General features: G+C 35.4%; 1 protein-coding gene across 1 annotated transcript in view; it reads left to right on the top strand.

Annotated features, from left to right (window-relative positions):
- ABCA13 (ATP binding cassette subfamily A member 13) overlaps nucleotides 1-16,024 on the top strand; it is a 164,633-nt gene that overhangs the window by 109,964 nt on the left and 38,645 nt on the right. The window contains exons 42-47 of the mRNA XM_068185206.1: nucleotides 5,116-5,170; nucleotides 5,803-5,980; nucleotides 8,582-8,697; nucleotides 12,993-13,149; nucleotides 14,060-14,313; nucleotides 14,604-14,796. Coding sequence (XP_068041307.1) covers nucleotides 5,116-5,170; nucleotides 5,803-5,980; nucleotides 8,582-8,697; nucleotides 12,993-13,149; nucleotides 14,060-14,313; nucleotides 14,604-14,796 — 953 coding nt within the window. The remainder of the gene's footprint in view (nucleotides 1-5,115; nucleotides 5,171-5,802; nucleotides 5,981-8,581; nucleotides 8,698-12,992; nucleotides 13,150-14,059; nucleotides 14,314-14,603; nucleotides 14,797-16,024) is intronic.

Raw genomic sequence — 16,024 nt, 5'->3', positions numbered from 1 at the left:
GATTTTGAAGTGTGTTTATGTGGAAAGTTGCACCCAGGTGGGATTGACTAGACTACCAATGTCTTCTGTTCTTTATCATGTACAGGATGGAAACATGCAACTCTCTAAAGTTATGCCAAATTGTACATGCCTTTATTTTCTGACAGAGGGTCAACTAGTATAGATGGAAGATAAAAGATCTAGAGCACTTTCTCTTGAAGGCATAGATTGAAGACTATTAATAAGACGTTGGTACAGGGAAAGGTGTCCTGAGTTGTACAACTCCTGAATGGCAGCGGGGCAGGATGCAGAATGTTCACAGCCAGCTTGTCTAATGTGGATGCATTTTCCTTTTTCCTGTGAGCTTTCCTATCCAGAATGGAAAAGTATAGTATTTTATTGTAGGAAATGTTACAATCCTTCTAATATTTTACAAAGAATTTATTTCACTAGGTTAGGAATATCTTTTTAACAAATTAGAATCTAAAATTTTTTTAATCAAGAACAATGTAAGGAAAGGAGTAGGATTGTTCCACCTGGAAGGGAGAATACAAAAGGAAAATCATAGAGAAGCTGAAGAAAATACAGTGAATTGTTTACTGCCTTTACATTAAGCATGTAGCATGGGGCTTCTAGTGTCATTTTCAAAGTAAATACACTCTCCTGCCTAGGCCCCAGCTGTGCTACTCCTGAAAATTATAGGTAAACTGTAAAGCTCTGACTACTTCATTCCTCTTTTTTCCATAGTAATGCGGCTTGCAGGACTGATAAAAATGTCCTTGTTCTCAGTTGTATAAAACAAAGTATTTCATTAAGCAATACAAGAGATGACAACTGAGCTTTTAAATTAAGGAACTACATAATTAGGGAAAAAAAAAAGATACACAAAAAATGTAGTTAACTATAGGCAAAACAACTAAGAAAGAAAGAGAAGCTTCATAGCTGAAAAAAAGCTGAGAAAATATATTCCCATTCCTGAATTGATTTTGCTTGGTTTTGGAAAGGCTGGAATGGGTGTCTGTTAAAATTTTTCACCTCTGCCCAAAAAAAAGCCTAAGTGATCACTGTAAAAATAATATGATGAACTGCATGCTAAGGACATAGACAAAGGATATTTTAGGACAATAAAGAAAATTTTTCATGGGATTAAGTCAGGAGAATATATTGGCGATCTGCAGATGTGGAAGAAATAATTTTTATACTGAGAAATTTATGAAAAGGAGCAGACAGAGTTAGTGCTGAATCATATCATATTTGGTGTTATTGCCTGGCTTGTTTTTCCCTTGTGAATACTGATACGGTAAAATTTGCCCTGAGGGCTGTTCACACAAGGCTTGCAAGCACAGTCCTTTAAAAAATCCTTACATAAACATCAGAAGGAGCTTTAATAGGAGCTTTATAATTTAGAACTTATTTTATCTGTCATTTACAGTTTTTAAGTCCTCAAACATGGCCGATCATTTTCAACTTAATGAGCCTCATTATAGCAGCTTTGCTTAGTAAAAAGGGATATAAAGTCAAGAAAGTATCAATAAGTACATTTTACAGCATTTTAACAGCCGTATTGGGACAGAGATATGTGTAAAAAAGATGGTCTAGGTGGTTAGAAGAAATGTAGGAAGGAATAGGTTATAGGAGTACATGGAAGAGTCTTTAATATATATATATATATATATATATATATATATATATATACTAGCAAATACCACATATTAATTCTATTGTTTTTTTCTGGGATTTGAAGGTAATTTATAACTTATTTCTTGAGTTCAAGGGAACTTTTTTTTCTCTGTGAATCACTGGTCAGTTTGTTGGCTATATCTAAAAATCATCTATTTTTTGACAATGGGGTGAAGAAATCATTATACTAAAAAGGTAGCAAATTCAGGGATTGCCATGTCCCAGACTAATTGAAGAAACTTAAAATACTGAATGAAAGGCAAGTATTACATTTAATGCAGTGACAGAATTTTGAGTTCTAAACACAATTGAACTTAGTTTAGCACAGTCATACTTTTCTTACTTGTAATCCACAAGCTTGTGAAATTTAATTTCAGTTGTGAGTGTAAATTAAAATAAAATGTAATCCTTTGTTTCATCTACATGATTTGAATGGAAATTGACTGTCAAAAATATATGCTACTCTTAAGAAGTATGATTAGTTTTTGTGACTATTCCATAGAAGAAAGTTAATTCAGTGTGACTTTGACTTTTGATTGGTATTGTATGATACAATACTGCAAGAAGCATTATACTATTTAATGTCATGGTTTTTATTTCCCCCTGCAATTATCTCTTTTTCACAGTTTCCCTTTATTCTGTATGTTAATAGAAAAGAAAGTTAAAGCAGTGCACTTCCACGTATGGAACCCAAATCAGCTACTGTAGACTTTTGTTTAATACCAATGCAGTAATCTGAAAGTTTTTAGTTCCCTCCTGAGATCTTGGTGCTGGGCAAGGAAGGGAATTGCTTTGCTCTGCACTGGAGTGGCCTCATCTTCAACAGTGTATACAGTTTTGGGTGCCACAACATAAAAAAGACTTTATGCTATTAGAGAGCACCCAAAGGAGAGCCACAAGGATAATGAAGGGCTTGGAGGGGAAGTGTTATGAGAACCAGATGAGGTCACTTGGTTGGCTCAGCCTGGAGAAGAGGAAATTGAAGGGAGACCTCAGTGCAGTCCTCAGCATGCTCACAAGAGGAAGTGGAGAGGCAGATACTGATTCCTTTACTCTTGTGATCAGTGACAGGACTTGAGGAATTGCCTGAAGTTGACCCAGGGGAGGTTTAGGTTGGATATCCTAAAGGGAAAGAGGGTGGTTGAGCACTGGAAGAGGCTCCCCAGGGAAGGGGTCTCAGCACCAGCCTGACAGAGTTAAAGAAGTGTCTGTACACTGCTTTCAGGCACATGGTGTGACTCTTGGAATGGCCTGTGTAAGGTCAGGAGTTGGATCTGATGATCCTGGTGGGTCCCTTCCAATTCTGCCTATTCTATGATTATTTCTTCTAATATGCTCACTTTTATTCAAGTATTAGAAAAGCCTAGAGAAAATTTATGAGAACTAAACTGAACTTTTTTCTGTCATGCTGCTTCTCCTTTACATAAATGGAAATTCCATGGTTCCAGTGGGAAAAATAATTTTCCTTGATATGCCTGTTTCGCTTCAGAACAAATAGCAGAATTTTTTTAAAAAATTAATGCTTTAAAAGAGAAACAAAGGAAAATTTTAAACAGTCCCTGAAGGCATATAACATGAAAGACTTCTACAAATAACAAAGTATCTATTAGTGATACATCAAAAAGTTATTAGCTTGAATCTTCTTTTGTTTCCTACCACTGGGCTTCAGTGTACTGCATTTAGCTGTTATTTGAAAAATCTTTACCTTGTACAAGTTTTGTGTGGAAGTTAATCATCATCATCCAGTTTTTCAACTTTTTACCATGGAGTGCCTTAGTGATGTTTATATTACTTTGGCTTGAAGATGAGGAATGAAAAATTAAAGGGGCAAAATAAATGCCTGCTTAGTCATATTGCACCTGTTGCTAGAATGAAGACTTTTTTTGTCTTTATACAGCTGGACTTTAACAAATTCAATTAAGCAGTGCCCGACAGAGTCAACGTAAGACTACCAACAATCTTTACTAAAGATACTGGAAAAATTATAATTGCTATTAGGATAAAGTTTGTTTATTTTAATTTGGAACAGTATAGATTTATTTAGACACGAATCAAATAATGTTGATGTCATGGTTTAACTTAAGGCCTACTCACACAGCCACTTACTTCCTCAGTCTCCCTCAGTGGTGTGTGAGAGAGAATATTAGATGTGATAAAACTCATGGGTTGAGATAAAGGCAGTTTAATATGTAGAAAAAAAGCCACACACACAAGCAAAGCAAAGCAAAGACTTCATTCACCCTTTCCTGTGGGCAGGAAGGTGTTCAGCCACTCCCAGGAGAGCTGGGCCCCATCATGCCTAACACTGACTTAGGAAGGCAAACATAATCACTCCAAATATCCCTCTCATTCCTCATTCTTCCCCCATATTACATGCTGAGCATGATGCCTCAGTATGGAATGTCCTTTTAGTCAGTCAGGGTTAGCTGTCCCACTGTGACCCCTCCCAACTCCCTGTGCACCCCCCATTCTCCTCACTGGTGGAGTGGGAGAGGAGCAGAAAATATCCCTGCTCCAAGTGCTGCTCAGCAATAGCAGCACAAACATCCCTGTGTTATCTACATTTTTTGCAGTGCAAATCCAAAGCATACGCCCATACCGGCTAGTGTGAAGAAAATTAATTCCATCCAGCACAAAATCAGCGCAGCTGGTACATCTGCCAGGCACAGCTGCAGAGATCAGTCACAAACAGCATCAAGTCCAGTGGAACAGCAACTTTGCAGTGACAATGTTTTGCACCTTCACCCCCCCTCACAATTTTTCTTTTGTTTGAAAAGAAAAGAAGCAAAAAGACACAGTTTTTGTTCATAAACGACCTTCCAATTCCAAAGTTAATTTTCCTAGATTACTACATGTTGGTTGCACCAAGAACCAAAATAATCCTAAGAATTCATTGCCTGCTTAGGATTTTTCTAGGTCTCCCAAACTAGGCATGTTTTTAATGTAGAGCTCTACAGTTTCAATCAAAGGTGTGACTTTTTTTTTCTTTTGTGAATTTAGCTAAACAGTTTTTCTCAGCAAAACATCAGCAATCTAGAAACTGTTGAAAGATCTAATCTAAAATCTAAACCAAGGGCATAAATTGCAGTAACAATCTACCTTATCCCAGAAGATTAGGTATATGAACAAATTCTGCTATAGGTTTTGTATTTGGTCTCTTCTGTGATGTAGATTCTATAGCAATACACAGCATTGATGGACCCATTTCTGAATTTCAGAACACAGAAAAACAACTACTACTTATGTTCATTCATAAGTTTTTAGTGGTTCCAGACTCTGGAAATCACTTAATGGGAGAGAGTGTTGGGTTTTGCAGACTGGTATTTGACCTCTTTCTGTTGATTACTAAGTATTTAGCCTTTTTATTCATATGTGTAACAAGTGTTAACAGTGTACTCCAGAACTTGAAGTCCTTAATAAGATTTAATATTTCATGATTTATTTTTCTTTTCACAGGGATAACACTCTACAGCCAACCATATGGAGGAGCCTTGTTGGATGAGGACAAAATGTGAGCAAACTCTTAAAATGTTTCACAGCAGCAATCAGCAGACAATTGAAACTATCAATTAAATAAGAATATACGTTTCCTGGAATAGATGCTGTGAATTGATAGACACAATTCAGTTCTACTGAGAGAAGCATTTTTTAGAGTGGTCTGTCTGTCAAGTCCACTGTTTATACCAAAAATAGTTGTAGTATTTTGTAAAGAAAAAGACTGAATTTATGCTGATTGTGTCATAACAGTTTTAAACAGGGTAACTATTTCAAATTATTTCGAGGGTTTAAATTTTAGTTTTCTGTAAAGGGGAAATATTTGCATAAGCTTCACTTTACAACTCAGACACGTGCAGTGCTCTGTAACTCGCCCATAGTTTTGTAACTTAACACGTTTTGTTCCTGTTCTTTAATTAGATGTTGACAGTGAAGAGACACTGTATCCCTGCTCATCGCAGGGTGTTGGAACTAGACAATCTTAAGATCCATTCCAATCCATACAATTCCACGATTCTATGGTGTTTGCAATTAGGATTAAGGTCCTAATGTCTAGTGTTTTGGTGAGAAGTTGGCCTGAAAAATGCTAACATTTGAGGGGTTTTTCCTCATTGTGTTTTCATTGCACTATTTTGCCTTTTACCCTAGAATGGAGAATGTTCGTCAGTGTGGGGTAGCACTGTGCATCATGCTGGGTTTCTCTATTCTTACTGCATCCATTGGAACTGCCATAGTGAAGGACAGAGTATCTGGGACAAAACGCTTGCAACACATCACAGGCCTGGGTTACAAAACATACTGGCTTGCTAACTTCTGCTATGATATGGTAGGTATTATGTGAGGCAGCCTGTGCTCAGGTGTACATTTTAGGCTAGTTTCTTCTAAATGAGCAAAAGGAGATACAGTCACAAGATAAAGAATAAGATTTGAATTGCTTAGTGACAGCTCTTGGCTGACATGTAAACAACCATTAAGTCACCATTCCTACTTTAATGCAGGATGGGGATTGTGTTCCTTTCTTCCCAAAGTTGAATTGTAAATCATTTGCTAGCTTTAGCTATTTTACAATGAAAAGAATATTGGCTAATCAGCCTAGACAGAAAGAATCTTCCACACAGCAACTCATAGCAGGAATTTCTATGCTTTGAATTTTGCCATGCACTGGCAAAACCTTACAATTTAGTGAAGAAAACTGAAAATAATAGCTACTTTAAGGGATAATTATGTTATGAGTTGTTGTGGATAATATGAGAGATACTTATGATTGGTACTTTTTACTTGTGTTAAACACTGGAAGAGGCAGCTCAAGGAAGTGGTGAAGTCACCATCCCTGGAGGTATTTAAAAGCCATATAGATATGGCACTGAGGGACATGGTTTAGTGGTGGATTAATGGTTGGACCTGATGTTCTTAAGGTCCTTTCCAACATTTAGGTTGGATTGTATGACACCCTGGTCAGGAACAGAAATTTTTGGAGCACTCTGTTTTCATTTAGAAAATGAAATGTTTCTAATTCTGAAACATTAGATCTTCACCCATCCATGCTTGAAATCAGAATTTTTACACTTGAGCAATCTTTGAGGTAAGAGCACATTTTTCCAAATGTTATTTACTTGGCCAGTCAATCTTGGTATTTCTTTTTGCTGCTGCTTCAGATAAGAAGGCTTGGTTAAAAACAGTCCTTCATCATTCGGTTTCTCCTTGTGAGCAAAGTCAACTCCTCATTATTTTCTGCCAATCTTTCAAAATGTTCTCACAAATTCAACACAGTACTGCATGATCAATCATGACGTGGGAAAGAATAGACACTGCTTTAAATGCTAATTGTGCTACAGATCATTTAGGGACACTGAACACATGAATATATGAACTGTCAAATTTTAAATCCCTCTACATATTTTAAATATTACAGGCTGTGTCCTGTAATACTGGTAGCAGAATCCTTACTAGGCCTGCAGAAGTATTTGATTTATGAAATTGATCTCAGGAGAATCGGGCTATTCTTACTGTATTTATAGGCATGAATGATATTCATTACTATGTTCAACAAACAGAAAAATTGTAAGTGCTAGGAAAATTTAAAGAGAAATAAAGAAATTTTGTTCAGATTACGCTTGTGTTACTAGAAGGGCAAAATTAAAGCTGTTTTGTTGTACATGCACAACTACTGTAATATACCATGATTTCAGTGTAAGATTTCCAATAGAATTTGATTTTAAAGTTATTGATTTATTTCTGGACAGAAGCCCCAGGTCTATTGAAACATACTGTGACTCAAATGCATTGTGACTACTCTAAAATATTTTTAAACAGCTTCAGGATAACTGAAACATATATCTGTGGGTGGTATGTTATTATACTTGTATATGGTAAAGAAAAGGTACACTGTGAATGAGAAAATTGCATCCATCCACATTTTACTTCATTGCCCTTCTCTTAAAAAAAATATGTTTCTCAGTAGCAAAGATGTGATGGCCTCTGGTTTAATTTGGAACAGGTTTTCCCTGTACTTCAGTATGAAAGTCTAATTTTAACAGTATGTTGTTCTTCTACATTGAATATTTAGCTAGACCTTGATTTGTTGCCTCTATTGCAGTTGTATCTCGGAATCTCAGTTCTATTAGGTTAAAGCTATAAAGCTAAATATTACATAAGCAGAAATGGAGACAGTCAGTGCCCTAGTGAGTTTTGGTTCAATGCATAGAGCAGGCAGACACTGAAAATGGAGCTGAGCACAGGTCTTCAAATTCTGACATTGCTATTTGCAAGCAGAACCCCTCTCTCTTGAATACTGAATACTCTCTTGATATGAATCTCTTGGACCAATCCCACCTTGCCACCCCTAAGTATTGTTTGCCATTATGTTAAGAGACTAAAGAGAGAAACTGCTTTCCCTGTTGCCTAATGGCTATAATGCTTTTACATATTTTTACCATTCCCAATAAAAGATGTAATTTGCGTCATCAGCACACATGGTCCTTCATTAAAATCTCTTTTAAAATTGCATCATTATTATTCTCCCACATGAATGCAGCACCAATCAGAGAAACTGCTGTTTCTGAAACCAAGCCTCTGTATTCACAGTGTAATTTGATGTTTTGGAGCAATAGCCCCACACGGACTCATTATCTGGAAGAGTTAGCTTGTTAAATGTATGTATTGGAAAGGTCAATAAAAATAGGATTAAGGGGGTTACTCTGTAGTCAGATTTTATCTTGTCAGGTTGTTTCATGTGTAGGGAGCAGTTTCATAGCAAGTGCAGGCTATCAAATCTCTAAGCTCTTCTGCCTATTTCCTCCTAACTTATAATATAATTGTATTGAAAGTATGGAGAAGTTAATTTGTAAAACTCTTCTATGCAATTCAGGTAAGACCAGTAAGAGACACTCACCTGCTCAATGTTTTTTTTTTTTCCTTCTGTTTCTAGCTGTTTTACATGGTTCCAGTCACCCTGTGTGTTGGTGTTATTAGTGCCTTCCAGCTATCAGCCTTCACTTTCCGAAAGAACTTGGCAGCAACTGTTCTCCTGCTGATACTCTTTGGGTATGTGATTGGAAATGCTACTATGGAATTACAGCTTCCAAGAAACAAATATAAATCTTTAGGTGCAGTTTGCACCTGCTGCTGGATGCATGGTTTTCTGTCTTTGTAAGCAATTATGATTCAGCATAGCATAGTGAGAAAACAGGCTGAAACGTGAGTTTGAAAATTAAACACAAAAAGTGGAGGGAGATTGCTCACACATTTTTTTTTTTAAAAAAGGAGCACAAACATCTCAGAAGATACTCAGCCTGTATAACAGTAGTTTACTGTTAGAAATTGATTGTATGTTATCTTCCAGAAAATGAGGGAATATTAACATAGGTCAGAATTTCTGTGCTTAGCTGTGCAGAATATCATCAAGAAGGTAAGAAACAGATTTTATTACAGCTCTAACTATTTTCTGTAATTCAACATAACTCCAGGAGTTTATATTTCCAATAAGAAGTCTGTCCAATATGAAGTAATGGGGTAGATGGAGATTTGTCTCCTAATAGTACTGTGAGAGAGGAAAGTTCTACCATGCTACTCTCTTGCTTACTTTCACATGAAAAACAACAGCAACAAAACAAACAACCAAAAAAACCCCACCAAAAAACCACAAAAAAAAAAAAACAACAACAGAAAAAACCCCACCAAGCAACCAATGGAAAAAAAAAAACAACCAAACAATAACAACAACAAAAAACCAACCAAAAAGCAGTCCTGTAATAGAAGGTTAAAATAACTGGTTCAACAAAGGATTGATATCTCTATAAAAGTAAGTCTGTTCAGCCCTGGGATCAATCATATTAATAGTGTGTTCTGTTGTGTCTTTTGAGGGGCAGAATTAAAGTTTTTTTGCTGTACATATACAGCTTCTGTAATACACCATGATTTCAGGGTAAGATTTTTGATATAGTTTGATTTTAAAGTTATTTATTTATATAAAGACAGAAGCCTCAGGTCTATTGAAACATACTGGGACTAATAACTCCTCCCATGTGCAGTCTAAGGTGATGTTAGAAATGCTGAAGATGAATTGTTAAAGGAAAAGGCTGCTGAGAAGTTTATTACTTATTTCAAGCAACTAATTGTTGCTCCCCTTGTAGGGGAGATCTCACATGAGAGATGTTTAGATAATAAAATATAGCTGCTTCATGAGACAATGGTAAGGAAGGAAAGAAGAAAGGACCTTCTACAAGACCGGGACATGTTCTATTCCAGGAAGAGTCTCAGATAACCCTTCAAAAAAACCCCCAAATTTACTATATTGCGCCTTGAAAACTGTTTTCAAGGTTTTGTGCCTCCAGCAACTCATTTTTTGCAAACTGTTTAGGTATCCTCAAAGCTGGATCTTTTCTTAGAAATTCTAGCCGAAGTTTATTCAGAACCATACTTCAGAATTGTCCTTCATCAAATGCATTTTGAAAGCCAGAACAAGCCAAGTCCTCTCTCGTAAAACCTTCCAAATTCTTTGCATAATTCTATTTATCATTTTTCCTTATAATTCCAGTTTGAGCTCCTCTTTCCTGGATGCGAACAGCCAAACTGATATGAAATATTGTGGAGATTGTGATGCTAGGATTTTGTAAATAACTTGTATGAAACATCCAAAGTTCATAACTTCCTCCGCTCTGTATCTTTCTTGGGTACCACCCTCACTTCCTTTCTTCTGCACTTCCATCAAGTTATACCTTCAAGTTAAAGGCACAAATTCTAACCAGTATTAGAGCAAAGATTTGACACTATGAAATCTCACACCTTTTTTTATTAGCTCTACAACCACTGAATCCTTCTTGTGATCCAGTTGCTGTCATATTAGTGAGGCATAACCTTCTACAGAAACCATAGCCAAGCAGCAATTGAAGCACACAGTACAAACCATGTCGACTGAAGTCATGACAGGGTTTTTCTAGTGCGCTAGGGGCTTTGACCCTGCCCACAGTGTACTGTCAAGTGCCAGTTATGCTGGCATTGTTTTAACCAAAATATTGAGTTAAACTTTGAGTATCTCAGAAAAAAAGTCATTGGACAAAAATGGGTCTTATTTTGTTGACTGCAGATGCAGCTTAATCAGCTCAATATAATCCCTCCTGTTCTGTTCAGCTTTGGCAGACATAACAGATGTTGCAGTGATTTTTAACAAGGAAATCTGTGTATTCAATGTATATTGGCATATATTAAAGATCCAATAGCTGTCTGTAAATTTAACATGTTTCAAGGACATTGATAAACTTCAGAGTTTTCACTCTTCTTAATCTACCCTTTATTCAGCCTAACTACACTGTAAATGTGATGAAGCCTATTGTGGCCATTTTATTTTTCCCCAGTACTGTGCATAGAATCCTCATTCATCTGAATGCTATCTTCATCTGCATTTTTTTTTCCTTAAAAAATGTTTTTTCTCTTCAGAGTACACTTGTGCAAATTTGCAGATCTAGAACAAAGATAAAAATAGTCCAGTTTTACAAAAAAGTTAAAGAGGGTGTGTTCAAAAGAATAATCAAATTTCTAAGCATGCTACTTTAAAAGTTATTTCCTTTGAAAATATAACTAAACTACATATTTTTCTCTTTTAGATGACTGCAAAGGTCTTTTCTAGTGCAAATGCTTTAGCAGTTTTGTCCAAAATGTTCTTTTATACTTAGAAAATACTAAATTGCAACTGCAGCTGAAGGAAGAGAAAGAGGATAGAAATGTAGGTGCAACTGGCCACATCTTTAAAGGCTGTATTTGAACATCATATAACTTTAGGATTCTGAAAGTCTTACTCATTTCTTAGCAGCTATAAGCAAAAAAATCAAATTTTGCTTTCATTTACAGCAGAGCAACAGCACTGTAAATCATGTCTCTTTCCTGAGCTGTTTCCAAGGGTGGACTTGTATTTATGATGTTGTTATTCTGAGAACAGTGATTTTGGAATGTGCATCAAGGGAAGAAAAGATTGTGTGGTTAAGACTGGCAAAAGGATGCTGAAAAGTATAGGGGAATCTTGAATACTTGCAATTTCATTTGAGATTCAAACATTGAGTCATTTAACCTTTATCTTCTGGTAAAATGAAGATAACATTATTATTAGTTCCCAGCAGGGTTTGCAAGTTTGTTTTCTAAGGTAAAGGATTTTGACATTCTTCAATGCAAAAGATCCATCTATAAAGTAAAGAATACTGAATTCAAAAGGGAATTACTTACTTTAGTATTCTGAAGTCATTTAGTAAGATGACTTTTATGACTTAGTTTAGTAATCTAAACTACACTTTAAGGCAATGAAGAAGTGAATTCACAGATTTTTGTCTGGTTGCTCTTGCATTGAGCTCACTATTAAAACAGTTATACATATTAAAATTTTATAGGAAGTGTTTATATATACACTGCATATATACTTATTGCTGTGCAATAGTGTATGCTGATACATATGCTCCTTCAGTCTATATATTGCATGTTTGATAGATATATCTTGCACTGTGTTGAATGGAAAATAAGTTTTCTTTACATGGCGTGCATGCTCTGATTGCCTGGGCTTTGTTTTAATCTTCATAAATGTCTCTTTATAAATAAAAAGACATGTACGCGCTCCACTCTGGATAGACATCCTTTGATTTGTCATAATGGAGGTGCCTTCCTCCTTCCTTTAAAGATTCCCATTGAAGATTATGTAGCCATGGACATGCTGTCTTATTGTCATAGTGTTATGCACCCATTTTTGACAGCTATTACTCTACTGACAGCCTGGTTAAGGTAATAACACGGTCTGTAGGATTTTTCAATTCTCACATGTCACCAGCACAAATACTAGTTTCAGTTTGAAAATTATTGGTTTTTTACTTATTTTTCTTCTCTTTCTTTGCTCACTACCTCCTTCTTCTTGCTTTTTTATTTTTTTTTCTTTCTATGAAAGCCTCTCAGAAAAGATAACTGCTCAACATCCATGATTTAAGATTTAAATATTTTGTTTTAATTCTATATCTGTGTAAGAGGCTTGCTAAGGTGCATGGATTTACAATCATTCAGAAATCAGGATTGTGAGCTGTCTGGAACAGTCAAAGTAAATATCTGCAGCTGATATATGCAAACATGGATCTTATCTGCACATAAAATGGCAGTAGATCTGTGTACATCTATGGAAAGGTAAGAAATTTTTTTAAAGAATATGTATCCCAAATTTGTCCTTTTTTAAAAATCACTTGTTCCGAAGAGTTGTTTGCCTGTTTTAGAAATAAGAAACAATAATTGTGTTTTTTTTCTAGCGTGATAACTGACTTTTTTGGGGTCAAAAGCATAACATTTTTGATAGTTATGTTTCTTTAAACTTTCAGATATGCAACTTTACCTTGGATGTATCTTGCATCCAGATTCTTCTCAAGTTCAGATGTTGCTTTTATTTCCTACATCTCCTTAAATTTTGTGTTTGGCCTATGTACCATGCTGGTGACTCTCTTACCTCGCTTGTTAGCTATAATTTCCAAAGTGCAGGTCAGTATAAAATCTTTGGTTTACCTTTTTCATAACTGAGATGTATACACACACATGCATGCATATATATATTTAAGAATGTTCATAAGTGTGTTTAAATATTTATACAGATAAGATTTTTCTGCAAGAAAAACACATGGTTTTTATATATTCATGATTTTTCTATATTGACTGTTACCATCTTGAATTTTAACTTGTCTATAACCCAAAAAAGCATGCTGTAATAATAGAAAAACAGTGTTAATTGAAACTTTGACATTTTCTAGACCATTAAGTTGTAATTGGCACATAATGGGTGCTGTTCTGGTCAATTAAATAGATTATATGCATTGTAAAATGTGTTTGAATAATATTGACATAAGAAATAAGCTGCATATTCCTAGGATCACTAATGCACTGTATGAATAGCAATTTATGCAGTGCATTCTCACTCCATATATGTATTTTAAATTAGTTATAACAGTATTTAAACAACTTGATGGAAAGGAGTTCCAGTATGACTATTAATGTACAGGTCAAAAACTTGATGTTTAAAGTCAAATCTGGATTATCTGTCATGACATTGTGTAAGCAAATTTGGTATTCACTTGGGTTTAGGTTGGTGATTTAAATTTGATATTATTCAAATATTAAAATGTTAAGGAAATAGAAGGCTACATGTGTTTTGATACTGTCTATGAACTTCAACTATGATTAGAATGCTGTGGCTGTAGAAAGTCTAAAATGCAATATGATATGAACCCTGTCCCCAAAACAGTTCACAATATGCACTTTAGAATTCAGTTTACCATGAGTGAGATTTGAATGCAGTATCCAGTTTTATAAGACTGTTCATTAGGCTGTTGCAGAAAACTAATTTTTTTTCCTTTTTATCTTTATCCTCCTCCATCCTTGCTGTGTCTTAATACAGAGTTTTCAGAACATCTACAATATCCTCAAATGGGCATTCATCATATTCCCACAATTCTGCCTAGGCCAGGGCTTAATAGAGCTTTCATACAATCAGATCAAGTTTGACCTGACCAGGAATTTTGGAATAGATTCTTACGTGAGCCCCTTTGAGATGGATTTCCTGGGCTGGATTTTTGTGGCAATGTCCCTTCAGGGAACACTACTACTTGTTTTACGTCTTTTCCTTCATTGGGATCTCCTCTGGAAACCAAGGTGTGTTATCATTTGTATTCTGCCAGAGTGGGCACTGAACTAATTTTTGGAGAAAGAAAATGTGTTCGAGTGTGTTCCTTTGAACAACAGAAGAAAAATTCTTCTGATAGCATGATGTGCCTGAATTAATGCAAACTACAGAAAAAAATACAAGTAGTTGTTTTTCCCTTGAATTCTGATGAGAATTGATCACCAAGTGCTAAGGGATTACAACCAGGAAAATAAGAGTTATGCAGAGTGCAGCAATGACCAATTTTCCATGTATCACTTATTATCATCCTCCGTTATAGGGGTCATTGTTCAGTTAATGGCACGGACAGCCCATCAGAAGATGTTGATGTAGAAATGGAGCGACAGAGACTCTTTGGTGGAAGAACTGGTAATGATATCCTACTTCTGTACAACCTCAGGAAGTGTTATGGAGGTTTCAATAAGAAGAACACAGCTGTGGAAAACATAAGCTTGGGTATACCAAGGGGAGAGGTAAATGAGTCTTTCTTTTTCCCCTTTTATAAAGTAACACTTTATTCTGAGCAATCGTTGAGACATACTCACTGTGTCTACAGTGAAAGGCCTGTAGATAGCAGCAGAAAAAATTCAATTGTAATAATTTCTGAAAATCAATACTGGATAAAAGCAGAAACTCTGGCGGTGCTGAAGAAGCAGCTGTTCATTTATTTTTTGGTTAAGCATTCATCAGAATCTTAATTTTTTTACTTCTTTCTTATCTTTACCAAATTACTGTACTTTAGGCTAACATAAAAAGCAAGTAAGGTAGCATAGCAGTTTAGTGTTCAAAGAGAAAACAGAATACCCAACTCAACAGCAAACTATGGACTGCATCCTGAATTTGTTACCACAGGACATTTTTGGTTCCCATGCTGAAATCATCACGGTACATATAAATATAGCATATACAAATAAACTATTTCAATAAATCAAAATTTAGTGCTGAACATGTTTGTGTTTGGGGGCTTTACTCATTATTTGGATGATTTGGGGAATTACAGATATTAATTTCTAAACTACTGAGAAAGAAAAGACTTTTCTTGGTTGCTAATATAAAATTGGAAGATCTGAGAAACTTGCACACGGCAGAACAGGTGCAGTGATGTTCGTGCTACTTACTGATCAGCTGTTGGGTAACTGAGGTAAACAGGAGGATGTTATTGTTAATTAAAGCCTATAAATCAATACGAAAGATCATGAAAAAAGTATTTAGAAATCATAAAGTGCTAAGTTTGAACTTAATATGAATCCTATTCTAGATTAAGCATTAAGTTATCGCAGCTAGGGGCCTGTAATAAGTGTTTAAAATGAGTGTGTCTCTTGGATGTTTGGTATTCACTTGTACAGAGTGAAGCAACTCATGAGAAGCTTGGAAATATTCACTCTATGGACTGATATCGAGGGTTTGGAAGCAGGACCTAAAATCCTTCTGTTCAGATGTAGCATTTACTAATAATATGCATAAATAATGGGTTTGATTGTTTGGCAGAATTTTAAGAGGAGAGCTAGAATCCTAAATAAGTCACTTCTGGTAATTAGGAGGTAATCAAAATATGATAAATACAATTTTTTTTAAACTGATTTTCTATGGGAAAGGGAATTTGCACACACATTATATCCATATATAGTTTCTTACAGACATATAATAGAAAATGTGGAAAGGGGTAATATTTCTTATTTTTTTCAGTATAGCATATTGATT

This window comes from Anomalospiza imberbis, chromosome 1, assembly GCF_031753505.1.
Source record: "Anomalospiza imberbis isolate Cuckoo-Finch-1a 21T00152 chromosome 1, ASM3175350v1, whole genome shotgun sequence".
Lineage (NCBI taxonomy): Eukaryota > Metazoa > Chordata > Aves > Passeriformes > Viduidae > Anomalospiza > Anomalospiza imberbis.
Note: the sequence above shows the minus strand (reverse complement) of the source record. Positions and strands in the feature narration are given on the sequence as shown.